Genomic DNA, 18080 nt, shown 5'->3' with positions numbered 1-18080 from the left:
TCCTGTGCTTACTGTTTATAGCTAACAATAAATGAAATCATGTTGTGGTCACTGCTACCCAGATGTTATTTTATATGGACATTCATAATAAGCTCTGCATGGTTGGAGATGACCAGGTCCAGCAGAGCATCATTCCTAGTTGGGGCCGCTATGAACTGGACCATAAAATTGTCCTGTAGTAGGTTTATACATTTTTGGCCTTTAACTGTTCCTGCAGTACCATTACTCCAGTCAATTTCTGGGTCGTTACCATCCCCCATTATTATCACTGTCCCAGCCCTTGCAGCCCTTTCCATCTGTGGGAGGAGCTGAGTCTCCACCTCCTCATTAACACTGGGAGGCCTATAACAAACTCCAATGATGACCTTTGTAGTACCGCCCCCCAATGTGCAGCTCCACCCATAATCCTTCAGCCTCATCACACTCTCCATCAACTAGGTCCTCTTTCACACTCGCTCTGAGATCACTTCTCACATAGAGACAGACACCACCACCTTTCCTATTCCCCCGTCTCTCCGAAAGAGAACCTAGCCAGGAATATGAATGGCCCAGTCATGTGAGGAATGAAGCCAAGATTCAGCAATACCAATTCAATCCTAGTTCTCTTCATGCACCAAACCTTCCAACTCACCTATTGTGCTGGGCACACTTCTGGTATTGGGGAACAAACACTTCCATTCACTGACACCTTGTTCATTCGCCGACACCTTGTTCATTCGCCGACACCTTGTTCATTCGCCGACACCTTGTTCATTCGCCGACACCTTGACCATTCACCAACACCTTGTTCACATGGATTTTTTGTATTTTTTATTTGCATACAAATGGTACCAATTGCACTGGTTGTTTGTAACATGGGAACCTTCTTATCATCTACCATAGCCCTCCCCCCATCTTTCCCCATTCCACCCCCCATTAAGTATTGACCCATCTGATCTGTCTACCCCGTTATAATACCTGATGTACAGGAAAACAGGACTTCAGTGAGGAACATTTCCCTCACTCAGGACCGGAAAGTGGCTTCTCCCCTGTGTGAGATCTGTGATGTATGTAAACACTGGACTTCTGTGAAAAACATTTCCCGCACTCAGGACAAGAATACGGCTTCTCCCCAGTGTGAGATCTCTGATGTCTGTTAATATGGGATTTAACTGAAAAACATTTCCCACACATAGGACAGGAATACGGCTTCTCTCCCGTGTGAGATCTCTGATGTGTGTAAAGACTGGACTTCACTGAAAAACATTTCCCACACTCAGGACAAGAATATGGCTTCTCCCCAGTGTGAGATCTCTGATGTGTGTTAAAATAGGACTTAACTGAAAAACATTTCCCACACTCAGGACAGGAATACGGCTTCTCTCCCGTGTGAGATCTCTGATGTGTGTAAAGACTGGACTTCACTGAAAAACATTTCCCACACTCAGGGCAGGAATACGGCTTCTCTCCTGTGTGAGATCTTTGATGTATGTGAAGACTAGACTTCAATGAAAAACATTTCCCACACTCAGGACAGAAATGTGGCTTCTCCCCTGTGTGAGATCTCTGATGATAATCAAGTTTGGACTTCAGTGAAAACCATTTCCCGCACTCAGAACAAGAATACAGCTTCTCCCCTGTGTGAGATCTCTGATGACTTTTAAAATGGGACTTAACTGAAAAACATTTCCCACACTCAGGACAGGAATATGGCTTCTCTCCCGTGTGAGATCTCTGATGTGTGTAAAGATTGGACTTCAATGAAAAACTTTTCCCACACTCAGGACAGGAATACGGCTTCTCCCCTGTGTGAGATCTTTGATGTGTGTAAAGATTGGACTTCACTGAAAAACATTTCCCACACTCAGGACAGGAATACGGCTTCTCCCCTGTGTGAGATCTCTGATGTGTGGAAAGACTGACCTTCTCTGAAAAACATTTCCCGCACTCAGGACAGGAATACGGCTTCTCCCCTGTGTGAGTTCTTTGATGTGTGTAAAGATTGGACTTCTCTGAAAAACATTTCCCGCACTCAGAACAGGAATGTGGCTTCTCCCCTGTATGAAATCTTTTATGCCCATTCAGACCAGATTTAGACTGGAAACCTTTCCCGCACTCAGTACAGGAGAACCTCTTCCCTGTTGGAAGGCCGGCCCGGTCCCGCACAGTCTGAGGTTCCTCAGGATACGAGGAATCCGATGGTCCATCTACACTGGGTGGTGCCGGATGCACATTGGAGGGAGCCGGGTTTTCTCCTGGACTATACTGTGTGATGTCCTCATCTTCTACTTTCCAGTCTGGAGACAAAGTGAGACAATCCTCGGAGGTTTTCCTCATCTCCCGGCCATGGACTAAAATACAAAGACAAAGAGGATTACTAGACAGGAGCTGATTGGTTCCCCCAAACCAGGACTCCGCCCACATCAGGCAGCTTGATCTCTGAGGAGCTTACAATTCCACCCTCAAGGGAACTAGGAAATGGCTCCTCTGATCTCCTACCAGGTCATTTCTTTATTCATGGACCTTAGTCAGAGAGTGAGGAAACAACCAGAACTGTCTTTTATAGGAGGGACAGTGATGAGGGGATTATAGGACGAGGGTCCCCACCCCCTCTATCACTCATCGCCATCTTCCCAACACAAGAAGTACTGCACTTCCTTATTTAGTCCATGATTTAGTCATGAAGAACAGCGGGGCTGAGCCCCACCAGAGGTCAGAGAGTGAGGATGGGGGGAGAACAACCAAGATGAAGACTGGACTGATCCTGAAGACCACCATCATTGGGGGATTGACTCCTCCCTCATTATCACTTTCTGTTTAAGGGTCCAAAGTTGGAGGATGTTATCACATTATTATCACCATGTAAAAGTCTGTGCTCCAATCACATCATCCGATATAAAATGTCCAGCTGGGAGGAAATGGGTGTAACAAAAGAGAATCCATATTATGTGTATATATAGCAGTGGGGGGAGAGCAGAAGTCAGGAGTATGGAATGTACAACATAGAGTATATAGTGCAGGGGTCAGGACTATGGAATGTACAACATAGAGTATATAGTGCAGGGGTCAGGAGTATGTAATGCACAACAGAGTATATAGTGCAGGGGTCAGGAGTATGTAATGCACAACATGGAGTATATAGTGCAGGGGTCAGGAGTATGTAATGTACAACATAGAGTATATAGTGCAGGGGTCAGGAGTATGTAATGTACAACATAGAGTATATAGCGCAGGGGTCAGGAGTATGTAATGTACAACATAGAGTATATAGCGCAGGGGTCAGGAGTATGTAATGTACAACATAGAGTATATAGCGCAGGGGTCAGGAGTATGTAATGTACAACATAGAGTATATAGTGCAGGGGTCAGGAGTATGTAATGTACAACATAGAGTATATAGTGCAGGGGTCAGGAGTATGTAATGTACAACATAGAGTATATAGTGCAGGGGTCAGGAGTATGTAATGTACAACATGGAGTATATAGTGCAGGGGTCAGGAATATGTAATGTACAACATGGAGTATATAGTGCAGGGGTCAGGAATATGTAATGTACAACATAGAGTATATAGTGCAGGGGTCAGGACTATGGAATGTACAACATAGAGTATATAGTGCAGGGGTCAGGAGTATGTAATGTACAACATAGAGTATTTAGTGCAGGGGTCAGGAGTATGTAATGTACAACATCGAGTATATAGTGCAGGGGTCAGGAGTATGTAATGTACAATATAGAGTATATAGTGCAGGGGTCAGGAATATGTAATGTACAACATGGAGTATATAGTGCAGGGGTCAGGAATATGTAATGTACAACATGGAGTATATAGTGCAGGGGTCAGGAATATGTAATGTACAACATAGAGTATATAGTGCAGGGGTCAGGAGGATGTAATGTACAACAGAGTATATAGTGCAGGGGTCAGGAGTATGTAATGTACAACATAGAGTATATAGTGCAGGGGTCAGGAGTATGTAATGTACAACATAGAGTATATAGTGCAGGGGTCAGGAGTATGGAATGTACAATATACATTATACAGTGTAAGGGTCAGAACTCATAATATTGGTATTCAGTAATCAGTGGAAGATTAAATGTTTACTGTAGACAAGTTGCAGAGATCCCACACCGCTGCCTCCCATCTCCTGAGACTGCACTCAGTGACTTGGGTCTGAGACTATACAGACATATCCCTCCACCCGGCACAGTCAGCAGATAACAGAGCAAGGAACCCTGGGAGAAATGTTCTGTCAGAGATCTTGCTGGACTCATAGACATCTATGGTGAAAATCAACATTTTTCTGCCAGCTGAACCCCAGAACCTCCATAAATCCAGTCTAGAGACATAAATTGTGTCTGCAGCACAGAGAAGGAAGATTATCCGAGAGAAATCCAGGAATACAGGACGGGGAACACAGCTCAGGAAAGAGACCAGGGGATTACAGGCTGATATCACCCAGTCCCCGCCCTACTCTGGACCAATCAGTGAGCAGTATGGGTGGAGGAATGGATTTAGTGTTCATGACCCACCTGTGCTGATCTCTGTAGGAGTGTCCTCCTCTATAAATGTCCCCGTTATTCCATCCTCCTCCACAGACTGCTGATCATCCCTTACATACGCCTCTTCTTCTTCTGCTTTCACCTCAAATTCTATATCGATTGGATCTCCACTCTAAATCAAGGAAATGAGAGAAAATATCATCTGTAAAATGTAAGGTCACATAAAAAAACTCCATGTTCTAGATGCTCCATCCCACCAACCTTGCAATGGTGAGGGATGGTGTGACCTTCCTGTGTGGAATCCCGGGAATACAGAGGACGGGGACATTTCTCTGGTGGGTTCCTGGTATTAGGTGGCTCCATCATATCCTTGTGTCCTTCTGAAAACTCCTCCATCACTCCATACTCCTCATCCTCCTCTTTATACTCTTCTTTAACATCAATATTATCATCCCCGAGGATTCCACTCTGAAAGATATAATAAAAATGGCATCAATGGTAACAATGCAGATAATGTACAGATCCTAATGATACTATCAGTGATTGTTCCTCATCTACCTGATGATGGTGAGGGATGGTGTGACCTTCCTGTGTGGAATCCCGGGAATACAGAGGACGGGGACATCTCTCTGGTGGGTTCCCATGACTGGATCCATCTGTAGGAAACACACACACTGACTGAATCCATTGTTTCTATGTGTTTATCAGATGATGGGGGATCTAGGTGGATCCTCCGTACTGCTCTCTCCTTTACAATAAAGTCTCCTCTTACCCGGTGATGTGAGGGGCGGCTGATTGTCCATCATGACGTCCTTGTAGAGATCCTTGTGTCCTTCTAAATATTGATGTATATCATCAACATGTGTGTATCATCTGCTGGAGATAAAAGACATCATAGTGACAATGGAGGAAGAGGACGGACATGACTACGGAGGAAGAGGACGGACAGGACTATAGACAAAGAGGATGGACATGACTATGGAGGAAGAGGACGGACATGATGGGGGGCTACTGGGTGTAAATAGAACATAACATCTTATTACCGTTTTATGACTGTAGCCTGTGTCTGGTCTGTGTTTGAGAATCATCCCCCCCATTCATGTGATCCTTATCAGTTCCTAATTGGGGTGGAGATGAGTGCTCATTGGGCCATCTCCCTATAAATTTAGATCAGCTAATGGAAGATCACTGATGGGGGGCACAGGCACTGATGGGGGAAGATCACTGATGGGGGGCACAGTCACTGATGGGGAAGATCACTGATGGGGTGGCTGCTTTTGAGTGAGTTCTGCGTTGATGGAGTGCTAAGAAGCAGTTGAACTAAAGCAGCAGGAAGATACAACAAGAAACTCTCCTGCATGCTGGACAGACTACAAGCAAACACCCCGGGAAACATCTCTTACAAGTCTGAGTCCCACTCTGTGTGCCTTTCATATTTCCCCTCTACGCCTCCTTCTCATATTACTTTCCTGTGTTCCAAAAATCTCACCCCTCTGCTCCACCCCAGAACTTGTACATCTCCCCCTCACTGCTACCATCTCCCTACTACTGCTCTCATCACCTCCTGCTGACCCAAACACCAGGTCTGGAAGGCATGTGCGCTCGTGTACATCCCGCTCCCATCTTACTTTCTGCACCCTCCTTCTCCTAACCTCTGGGGATATCTCCCCAAACCCTGGTCCTCCAGTATTTCACCCCCACATCCGGCACCCTCTTTCTTCTCCTAACCTCTGGGGATATCTCCCCAAACTCTGGTCCTCCAGTATTTCACCCCCACACCAGGCATCCTCTTTCATCCAGGAATAGCTGCAATCCCCTCAATTTAATATCAGTCCCCGTGCTCACAAAAACCACCCTCCCCTTTTTCATGTGTGCTCTGGAATGCCCGCTCTGTCTGTAATAATCTCACCTCTGTCCATGACCTTTTTGTCTCCGGCTCCCTTAACCTACTAGCAATTACAGAAACCTGACTCCAAGCAGCAGATTCTGCTTCTCCCGCAGCACTTCCCTATGGAGGCCTCATCTGGACCCACTCACCCAGACCCAGTGGTCAGAAAGGTGGTGGGGTTGGTTTGCTTCTGTCACCACTGAGCACCTTTCAAGTCCTCCCTAACCCTCCCTCTCTATCCTTCTCTTCTTTCCAGACTCACTGCATCCGGCTGTTTTCTCCCATTTCTCTGAGGACTGCAGTGATCTATCGGCCTCCTGGACCCGTGTCCCGCTTTCTTGATGATTTCTCCACCTGGACACCCTACTTTCTCTCCTCTAAACTACAAACTATCATTCTCGGAGATTTTACCATTCCTATTAATGTCAACAACCCGGCTACATCCCAACTCTTCAACATAACCTCATCTTTTGCATTAACACAATGTATACAGTCCTCCACTCACTCTGATGGGAATACATTAGTCCTTGTTTTCTCCCATCTTTGCACTCCCTACAACCTCACAAACACCCCCTTTCCTCTCTCTGATCACAATCTCATCACCTTCACAGTCTCCTCGTCTTCAAACACCTATCCCTCCAAGCAGCCAACAATTACCCGCAGAAACCTTCACAACTTGAACCCGGCTCCTTTCCACTCTGCAACTGACCAACTCTATGACAGAATCTCTCCCCTGTCCTGCCCTGACCTGGCCACTGCTGTCTACAACAGTTTGCTCTCATCCACATTAGACTCACTTGCTCCTCTAACAACACGAAGCATCAAGCCCATCAGACCATTACATCCGTGGCAGACTGACCACACCAGAAATGATTGTTGGAGTGATTGTGGCATAAAACCAAATCTCAGCAAGCATTCACCCGATATAAATCTGCTTTCTTCACATACAATTCCTCCCTCCATGCTGCCAAACAAGACGACTTTGTCGCTCTCATCAATACCTTGTCATCCAGTCCTCATTTTCTCTTCTCTACTTTTAACTCTCTACTTTCTCCACCTCCACCCAGTACCTCACTCACTGCTCATGAGATTGCAAATCATTTCAAAAACAAGATTGATGCAATTCGTAGGGACATCTCCACTGCACAGACATCCATCCCACTTAGCATTCCTTATACTAAACCTTCCTCAACACTTTCCTCTTCTGACCTCGCTACTACTGAAGAGGTCACTAAGGTTTTCTCATAAGCCCGTCTCAGCACCTGCCCCCTGGATCCTGTCCCCTCACAACTACTACTGTCACCCTCTTTTCCATCCTATGCTCCCTCACTCACATCTTCAATCTCTCCCTCTCTACTGGTGCCTTCCCCTCCCCTCTAAAGCATGCGCACATCACTCCCATACTTAACAAGCCCTCCCTGGACCCCACCAACCTGAACAACTTAAGACCCATCTCCCTGATGCCATTTACCTCTAAACTCCTAGAACGTTTAGTCAACAATCGCCTGAGCTCCTCCCTCACCGACAACAACCTTCTTCACCCTTTACAGTCTGGCTTTCACTCACTACACTCCACTGAAACTGCCCTACTAAAACTCACTGATGATCTACAGTCTGCTAAAACCAATGGCCACTACTTCGTACTGATCCCAACCGATGGCCACTACTCCGCACTCACCCCAGCCGATGGCCACTACTCCGCACTCACCCCAGCCGATGGCCACTACTCCGCACTCACCCCAGCCGATGGCCACTACTCCGCACTCACCCCAGCCGATGGCCACTACTCCGCACTCACCCCAGCCGATGGCCACTACTCCGCACTCACCCCAGCCGATGGCCACTACTCCGCACTCATCCCAGCCGATGGCCACTACTCCGCACTCATCCCAGCCGATGGCCACTACTCCGCACTCATCCCAACCGATGGCCACTACTCCGCACTCATCCCAACCGATGGCCACTACTCCGCACTCATCCCAACCGATGGCCACTACTCCGCACTCATCCCAACCGATGGCCACTACTCCGTACTCATCCCAACCGATGGCCACTACTCGGTACTCATCCCAAACGATGGCCACTACTCGGTACTCATCCCAAACGATGGCCACTACTCGGTACTCATCCCAAACGATGGCCACTACTCGGTACTCATCCCAAACGATGGCCACTACTCCGTACTCATCCCGAACGATGGCCACTACTCCGTACTCATCCCAACCGATGGCCACTACTCCGTACTCATCCCAGCTAATGGCCACTACTCCATACTCATCCCAACCAATGGCCACTACTCCGTACTCTTACTACTTGACCCCCTCCTCCTCAAAAAACTACATTCTCTTGGCTTCCGAGACTCTGCTCTCTCCTGGTTCTCCTCCTACCTATCGCAGAGCTCCTTCAGTGTTACCGATAACTCTGCCTCCTCCTCTTCACTCCCTCTCTCTGTAGGGGTCCCTCAAGGCTCTGTCCTTGAACCCCTTCTCTTCTTCATCTACACCTCCTCCCTTGGTCACTTGATAAACTCCCACAGCTTTAAGTACCATCTCTATGCTGATGACACACAAATCTATCTTTCTACCCCTTACCTCGCCCCTTCAGTCTCCTCCTCACCTCGCCCCTTCAGTCTCCTCACCTCACCCCTCCCCTTCAGTCTCCTCTCGCATTACTAACCTACTAGGTGACATATCGGCATGGATGTCACTCCACTTCCTCAAACTCAATCTTTCCAAAACTGAGCTCTTAGTATTCCCTCCAGCCCGTGCCCCCTCCCCTAACTTCTCCATCAAGATCAATAATACAATCATCAGTCCCTCCCCTCATGCCAGGGTACTAGGTGTAATCCTAGACTCCCATCTGTCCTTTCAGTCCCAAATCCAATCACTGTCCAAATCTTGCAGACTTTACCTCCACAACATCTCCAAGATACGCCCGTTCCTAACCTCAGAAACCACTAAGCAACTTATTCACTCCCTTGTTATATCTCGCCTTGACTATTGTAACTCCCTCCTCATTGTCAACCTCATCGCAGGCTATCCCTTCTTCAGTCTTTCATGAATGCTGCTGCCAGACTCATCCACCTTACTAACCGTTGTGTATCTGCCACCCCTCTCTGCCAATCCCTCCACTGGCCTCTACTCAGTGTCCTCTACCCCTCTGTGCCAATCCCTCCACTGGCCTCCACTCGGTGTCCTCCCCCCCTCTCTGCCAATCCCTCCACTGGCCTCCATTCAGTGTCCTCCACCCCTCTGTGCCAATCCCTCCAATGCTCTCCATTCAGTGTCCTCCATCCCTCTCTGCCAATCCCTCCACTGGCCTCCATTCAGTGTCCTCCACCCCTCTCTGCCAATCCCTCCACTGGCCTCCATTCAGTGTCCTCCATCCCTCTCTGCCAATCCCTCCACTGGCCTCCACTCAGTGTCCTCCACACCTCTCTGACAATCCCTCCACTGGCCTCCATTCAGTGTCCTCCATCCCTCTCTGCCAATCCCTCCACTGGCCTCCACTCAGTGTCCTCCACACCTCTCTGACAATCCCTCCACTGGCTTCCCTTTGCCCAACGGATAAAATTCAAAACACTAACAATAACATATAAAGCCATTTATAACTCTGCCCCAAAGTACATCACCGATCTTGTCTCTAAATATCACTCAAACCGTCCTCTCCGCTCCTCGCAAGACCTCCTACTCTCTAGCTCCCTTGTCTCCTCCTCCATGCTCGTCTCCAGGACTTCTCCAGAGCTTCCCCCATCCTCTGGAACTCTCTACTCCAATTTATCAGACTATCGCCTACTCTGTTCACTTTTAGGTGATCTCTGAAAACCTATCTCTTCAGGGAAGCCTATCCTGCCCTCAGCTAATACTGGAATCTTCTACTCTTCCAACCAGTCCATCCCCCACAGTTACTACCTTTTGTACCACTAGCCCCTCCCTCTTAAATTATAAGCTCCCAGGATCAGGGCCCTCCTATCCCTCTTGTATTGATCTGTATTGTTATTGTATTGTCTCCCGTTATATTGTAAAGCGCTGAGCAAACTGTTGGCGCCATAAATCCTGTATAATAATAATTACCTCCTCTACTGCCACGTCCAGCAACCTCTCCGATCTCCTTCAGACCAAAGGGAACGTCTTATCTTTATTCCAGATCACTTCCTGTCTGTTCCTGACATCACTTCCTGTCTGTTCCTGACATCACTTCCTGTTCATATTCCATAGAGAAGTCCTGTCTGGGTAGTAGAAATGAGATCACCATCTTGTGGAGTTCAGATGAACTGCAGCCCCGAGAAATGTCCCCTAATAACCATTCCTGCATTGTATCTACCTTACAGAGATATCAGGGAAGTTCAAAAAGAACTAAAAAATGTAAGAAACAATAAACCTCTTATGCAACAAACTGTTTAAAAAAGATATTTTACTACAGATAGAAAAGTCTTAAAGACACAGAACACAAGATAAAAACAAAATGCATAATAAAACAGAGACCTCTAAAATCTGACACACTACCCATAATGTCCCTCCTTCTGTCAGGGCTCCCGGGTATGACCAGAGGTGTGTGACTGATGCAGGGAAACGCAGACCTCAGATATGTTATAAACAATATAATTTATTAACACTAACAATACAAACATAAACGCAGTGCAATACTAAAACATAACACAGTGCAAACTAACCAAACCAAACCACCCACAGATGACAGTACATATAATGCAAGCGTCGTCAGGCAGGCCGGGTCAATATCAATCGGGCAGGTAGGTACAGGGGGAGAAAGCGGAGAATGGTCGGGGTCACAAGCCAGGTTCAGCAGGTAGCGGGCAGCATGGTACAGAGGGTCAGGCAGAGGAGAATGGTCAGACAAGCCAGGGATCAGAGCAGGGTCAGCAACGAATCAGACAGGAACAGGGAGCAGGAACAGGATACAGGGCCCAGGAAAACACACACCAAGGCCGAGTCTGCAGGTCTGGCCATCCCTTAAATACACCAGTATAATCAGTTCCAGGTGTTTGACTGGCTGCAAGGTTGAGTTTCTGATTGCTGGGAGGACCCGCTGGCCAGCCCTGGTACTGCAGCTCATAAGGCAGGTGAGTCCCACCATTGCTGGCCAGTCCATTCCTGACACCTTCATATCAGAGAGAGACAGACTACCCAGAATGTACCATACTTCATATCAGAGAGAGAGAGACTACCCAGAATGTCCCGTCCTTCATATCAGAGAGAGACAGACTACCTAGAATGTCCCGTCCTTCATATCAGAGAATGAGACAGACTACCCAGAAAGTCCCATCCTTCATATCAGAGAACGAGACAGACTACCCAGAATGTCCCGTCCTTCATATCAGAGAACGATACAGACTACCCAGAATGTCCCGTCCTTCATATCAGAGACCAAGACAGGCTACCCAGAATGTCCCATCCTTCATATCAGAGAATGAGACAGACTACCCAGAGTGTCCCCTCCGTCATATCAGAGACAGAGACAAACTGCCCAGAATCTCCCATCCTTCATATCAGAGACAAAGACAGACTACCCAGAATGTCCCGTCCTTCATATCAGAGACAGAGACACACTACCCAGCATGTCCCGTCCTTCATATCAGAGAGAGACACACTACCCAGAATGTCCCATCCTTCATATCAGAGAGAGACAGACTACCCAGAATGTCCCGTCCTTCATATCAGAGAGAGACAGACTACCCAGAATTTCTCGTCTTTCATATCAGAGAACGAGACAGACTACCCAGAACATCCTGTCCTTCATATCAGAGAGAGACAGACTACTCAGAATGTCCTATCCTTCATATCAGAGAGAGACAGACTACCCAGAATGTCCCATCCTTCATATCAGAGATATACTACTTATAATGTCCCGTCCTTCATATCAGAGAGAGACAGACTACCCAGAATTTCCCATCCTTCATATCAGAGACAGAGAGACAGACTACCCAGAATGTCCCGTCCTTCATATCAGAGAATGAGACAGACTACCCAGAATGTTCCGTCCTTCATATCAGAGACCGAGACAGACTACCCAGAATGTCCTGTCCTTCATATGCATTTTGGTGCTGGGCAGTGAGCACAGGGCCCACAAGGGAATGTCTGGCCTTCAGGCCACCCTCATGAAGTCTGTTTCTAATTGTTTGGTCAGACATTCACACCAGTGGCCTGCTGGAGGTCATTCTGTAGGGCTCTGGCAGTGCTCATCCTGTTCCTCCTTGCACAAAGGAGCAGATATCAGTGCTGCTGATGGGTTAAGGACCTTCTACGTCCCTGTCCAGCTCTCCTAGAGTAACTGCCTGTCTCCTGGAATCTCCTCCATGCTCTTGAGACTGTGCTGGGAGACACAGCAAACCTTCTGGCAATGCCATGTATTGATGTGCCATCCTGGAAGAGTTGGAATGCCTGTACAACCTCTGTAGGGTCCAGGTATGGCCTCATGCTACCAGTAGTGACACTGACCCGAGCCAAATGCCAAACTAGTGAAAAACAGAAAAGAGGAGTAGGGAAAAAATGTCAGTGACCTCCACCTGTAAAACCATTCCTGTTTTGTGGGTCGTCTCCTTGTTGCCCATCTAGTGCACCTGTTGTTAATGTCATTACCACCAAAGCAGCTGAAAGTGATGAACAACCCCCTCTGCTACTTACCTGATCAGATCCATATCCCATGAGTTTCATTGACTTCATGCCAGACTCGGATTACAGTCTTCCTTTCATATTTTTGAGCCAAGTATTTACCTTCCTGCTGTCACATGGTCACGTTGTCTGTATCCTATCTTTCTCAGTGGGAGGAAGCTATACCAAGTTAAATATGATTCCATCAGGTCAGCAGATTTGCTAAGCACAGGTATGGAGTACGCATATGGAAGAAAGGTTACAGTTTTTATGTTCAGTTTTGTTGTTTAATAATGATTAATTTGTGTTTTTTCCTGTTCACTTCACCGCCTGAAGCTAGGAGCCATATCCCTTTCTACAGCTCATCATATGCAGCTACGCTCCCCTGCTAAACAATTACAAATGCTGGGACACTTGAAGTGGTTGTGAACGGGTCCGGCACTCCGGCAGGAGACACACTTACAAGCAGCAGACTTTCATAGAATGGAAAGGTTGTGGGTGGCTCAGGCGCTAGGTTGGGCAGTAGTAGGACGGAAGGCAAGAGTGCTCATTGTAATCCACAAAAACCTGGCATTAGAATTCATCTCTGAGTGTAACGATGATATGGGACGTATGGCTACCGTGGTCTTACAGATCTCCAATAAGGATCTCCAACTCACCAATGTCTATGCCCCCAACTCCCCTGGCAGACCCTTCTGTAATGCTGCAGCTAATTGGATGTTGCATAATCCCAGTATACATCAGATAGATGGAGGAGACTAACACAGTAGTAAATGATAGAGAGGACAGGTCAACACAAGGTCCACCCATGAAAAGGTGTCTACTGACTCTTCTCATTAGCACAGTTGATTTCTGCCAGAGGATTATTAGACCCCTGGTGACTGGCGGACCCCACAGACAGGGAGTTTACTTCATATTCTCACAATACATTTGCCAGGCTAGACTATCTTTATTGCAGCACTTCCCTTTTCCCTCATGTCCATCATATGGCCATACACGACTTGATTATATCAGACCATAGCCCCACCTCTGTTTCTTTGGCAGACCCTCGAACCACAGGCCCCCCAAATATTTGGAGATTTCCTTCCTATCTGACATGTAAGGTGGACTTCATACACGCTGGTAGCGATGCTTGGCTAGAGTACACCACCACTAATGAATCCCATCAATGTGACCCGCACTTGTTCTTGGAAGCTGCCAAGCCTTTTATTAGGGGAAGGATGTTTCCTCATATAAAACATTGACAAAGCAGAATACCTCTGAGCACAGAAAGCATTGGCATGAAGCCAAACACCTCTTTGATCTTTGGGTAGAGAATTACAAACATATAAATGGTTCCTCTGCTGATTCACAATTGTGTAAATATGGTGATAAGGTGGGTAAGCAAAGGGTCTTTCCAACCAACTCATGTAGCCTCCCTAAAGGATACTTCTGCTACCCTTGTCTCCTCCTCAGAAGAAACCAATAAAATACTGGAAGATATTTGTGCCACTCTATATCTAGATCCAAGACCTTGAGGTGACCACAAAATTCCTAGACTCACTTCATTTACTCACTATTGGCCCCTCCCACCTGCAATCTGTAAATGTCCCTATTTTATTAAAGGAAGAGTCTGAGGTGATTAAAGGCTGATGGACTCTCATCATCCCTCAGCTACTGACAGTATATAACGAGGTTTGGGAGGGGGGCCCACAAATTCTGATGGGTCACCAAGACTATGAAATTGATTTCTAATAAGGGCAAGGACCCAACTGAATCGGGGTCTTACCGAACTATATCCATCCTAAATGTGGACACTAAAATACTCTCTGAAATAGTCACATCCCTCTTGGCTGCAATATTACTCTCCCTTACCCATACTGCCCAGGCTGGCTTTTTTTTTTTTTTTTTTTAAAGAAACTTTATTTGGTTTTATTGTATACACACATTAACCAACGGTGAATTTATGCAGTATTCATAGCGTGGCAACATGCCAAAGCAGGTGAAAAATTCAAGAAATGACAATTTTACACAAAAACAAATTGCCAAAGCCCCGAGAGAAACAAAGAGGAATCAGAGAAATTTAGTAAGGAGAAAGTTACTTATAGGAAAGGAGACATCGTATGATGTATGAGGTTGCAAGGGCTTAAGAATAGAGTATCCAGGATTTAGAAAGGTACATGTATATACCTTCGTATGTATGAGTAATCTAGAGATACGCAAATGTATGCCATGTTGACCATTTGTCAAATGACCAAGAGGAAGGTCATCGTGTATATGGGTAAGAAGTAGAGGCAAAATGAGAGCAGAAGGTAGAGATAGAGCAGTGAAGAAAGAAGAACAAGGAGCTGAAAGAACCAGCCCAGAAAAGAATATACGGACAGGAAAGAAAAGAAGGAGAAAAGGAGGACAAGGAATTTTGTTACCAAAGATCAGAGATCAGAGACCAGAAGACCAAGAGGACAGGCCAGAATATAGAAATTAGGACACTAAGATAATAGGGTGAATAATAGGCTACTATGATAATATAATAGGAAGCAGCTTGACAATATGTGTGAAAATGTGCTATTACGGGGACGCTTCACTAAGAGTCAACAGTGAAGCGAGATTGTGAAAGATAGAGAGAATAAGAAAACAGAAGCCAAGGTGGAAAAATGGCAGATTGCCAAAATAGTTGAGTAAAGGTCCAGGAAAACTTAGAGAAGGTAATTTAGCAATCATTTGCCCCCTAAGACAAATAAAACACAGTGCATCAGGAATCGCCTAGAGGCTAAGTTAGGACTAGGTTAGAAATCCTTGGGAGGGAAGCTGGATCTCCGAGGTAGGAAATATTCTTGAAACATATTGACTCCACTTGCGGTTGAACTTTTCCTCTCCTGATGTGGATGGAGAGATATGGATGCTGAGCCGATCCAAGCGAAGTAGGAAGTTAAGTTCCAATTTGACATCCGAGATGGTTGGCGGGCAGTTGGAAACCCATTTTTTTAGAATAGACCTTCTCGCAGCCATCAAACAAGTGGACAGCCACGGTTTGGCGGCTCTGAGCATAGCAATATGCTGATGTGAAGCAGCAGACATGGAAGCATCCAAGTTGCCGAAAAGAAGAAGCAGTGGGTCTCTAGGTAACGGGAGAGTAGTGATGAAGAGCATGAAGTTCAAAAGTTGGTTCCAGAAGGTAGAGATCAATGGGCAACTCCAGAACCTGTGGTGAAGTGACGGCTTATATGAACCACAAAGCGGACACATAGAGATCAGTGAGTCTGAACGTGAGTACAGACAGGGCATATAAGCATGGTGCATAATTTTAAACTGCTGCTCCCGCCAAATTTGTGTTGAACGCACAGGTCATGTTAAAGCCTGTGAGTAGTTGTTCCACAATGAAAGCATTGTCAAAGTCTCGGATTCATGATTTGATGGATGTGGAGGATTCCAGCGGTGTTGCGTATTGCATAGACAATTGACTATAAATATTAGATATGTTATATTTCTGATTCCTTACAAGGACCTCTATCACCGTCGTGCAGAAACAAGTGGGTTTATTCTGTGCTATGGATTGCACAAAATTCCTGACTTGTAAAATGTACAAAAAATGATGAGAAGGCAACTCAAACGAGCTAAGGATTTGTTGGAACGGAAGGGGAGATCCTGATGCAAAGTCATACAATTGGATGACAAGTCTAAGACCCTGGTTGTACCACAGATCGTAAGCTGCATGTTGTTGAGAGACAGAGAAGGAAGGATGAATGGGAAGAAAAGGAGATATCCAGGGAGAAACTCCTAGTCTACGTCTGATCTCCCTCCATGTGAAGAGTGTGTCCCGTATGAGTGGATTGTGTTTGAGATGTTCCGGGAGTGAGTTGGAATTAGAATGTAGAAGGGCTGACAGATTGAACGGGCTCACCATGGCTAATTCAAGTTGGTAATTGGAGAACACAGACGCTCGGGAGAGCCAATCTGAAGGTGGGGTTCGTCATCTCTCTCCTGCAGGGTGAACCCCAAGACTGGGCCCACCGACTGCGGGGAAAAAATACCACTACCACTGACGGACGTACCCAGTAGCCACGACCTGGTCTCGGGGTGCTCCAAGTCCATCCCCACCATCAGGGGCCCTGGTGAACAAGCACTCTGGGACTTAGATTCCGTACGCTGGGGACGCCTATTCAGTGGAGTGCTAGTGGTACCGCCGGGTGGTCTCTTACACATGCCTGATCTCTGTTATCACTTGCCGGTAAAATTTGATGACTCTCATATGGAGCAGAGTGCCAGTACTAGTGCCGCGCTACCTTTTGGTTAACTGGCGAGCACCAGCGGCCTAGTACATCCTGGTCTTTCACATACCAGCACTTCAGTATCACTTGGTGACGTGGCAAGTTTCATAAGTGCAGTACAAGCTGGTGTGGTGGAGAGCACAAGTATTGTCCCGCAGCCACCAATAATTTACAGACAGACCTGTAGAGTCCCAAGTATCCTTCCAGATGTGCTTACAAATCCCGATTGGCAGCCCGCAAATTCTGCAGCACCTGTACTTCCCCCTTTTACTGCCCAACCCAGAATTCAGGTGGAAACAGCAAATTTAACTCCTCCCCTTGATTTTTTGGAGCTGTTTTTTACGGAATATCTGTATGCGTTGATTGTGGATCAAAGCAATTTTAATGCACAACAATTTATCACCGCCAACCCAAATTCAAACCTTGCCAGACCATTCGCATGGAAACCCATTACGGTTTACGAATTAAAAAATTTTTTGGGCCTAACCCTCAATATGGGCAATACTAAAAAAATGAATTGTGGTTGTATTGGTCCACAGACCCCATCATCATATGCCGTGTTCTCTGCTGCCATGGCCAGGCATAGATATTAGAGTATAATGTGTTTTATGCATTTCAATGACAATACAATCTGTCATCCTCGGGGTGACTCTGAATGTGACCGGCTCTACAAAATTCGGCCCCTCATAAATCACCTCAACCAAAAATTTGCAGATGTCTATACTCCCCAGCAAAACATCTGCGTTGATGAATCCCTCATTAATTTTTCTGGCCGCCTTGCATTCAAATAATTTCTCCCCAGCAAGCGTGGCAGATATGGGGTCAAGATGTAGAAGACCTGTGAGAGGACAACAGGC

The 18080-nt window shown here is 46.4% G+C and overlaps 1 protein-coding gene and 1 long non-coding RNA gene across 2 annotated transcripts in view; both read right to left on the bottom strand.

The window, feature by feature from the left end:
• LOC149451659 (uncharacterized) overlaps window positions 1–18080 on the bottom strand; it is a 285430-nt gene that overhangs the window by 257109 nt on the left and 10241 nt on the right. The window contains exons 4-7 of the mRNA XM_089690355.1: window positions 13440–13449; window positions 4742–4960; window positions 4511–4652; window positions 1057–2330 (exon numbers count right to left, since the gene is read on the bottom strand). Coding sequence (XP_089546481.1) covers window positions 1057–2330; window positions 4511–4652; window positions 4742–4960; window positions 13440–13449 — 1645 coding nt within the window. The remainder of the gene's footprint in view (window positions 1–1056; window positions 2331–4510; window positions 4653–4741; window positions 4961–13439; window positions 13450–18080) is intronic.
• Window positions 5095–10645, bottom strand: LOC149451660 (uncharacterized). The gene is made up of 3 exons (XR_016314998.1): window positions 10442–10645; window positions 5253–5356; window positions 5095–5136 (listed from the first exon to the last, which is right to left on the bottom strand). It is a non-coding gene; the product is annotated as an uncharacterized LOC149451660 (long non-coding RNA).

The sequence above is a fragment of the Staurois parvus genome, unplaced genomic scaffold, assembly GCF_062004578.1.
Source record: "Staurois parvus isolate SC_StPar_1 unplaced genomic scaffold, SC_StPar_1.0 ptg000526l, whole genome shotgun sequence".
Lineage (NCBI taxonomy): Eukaryota > Metazoa > Chordata > Amphibia > Anura > Ranidae > Staurois > Staurois parvus.
The sequence above is the reverse complement of the archived record's forward strand: the minus strand, read 5'-3'. Positions and strand labels throughout refer to the sequence as shown.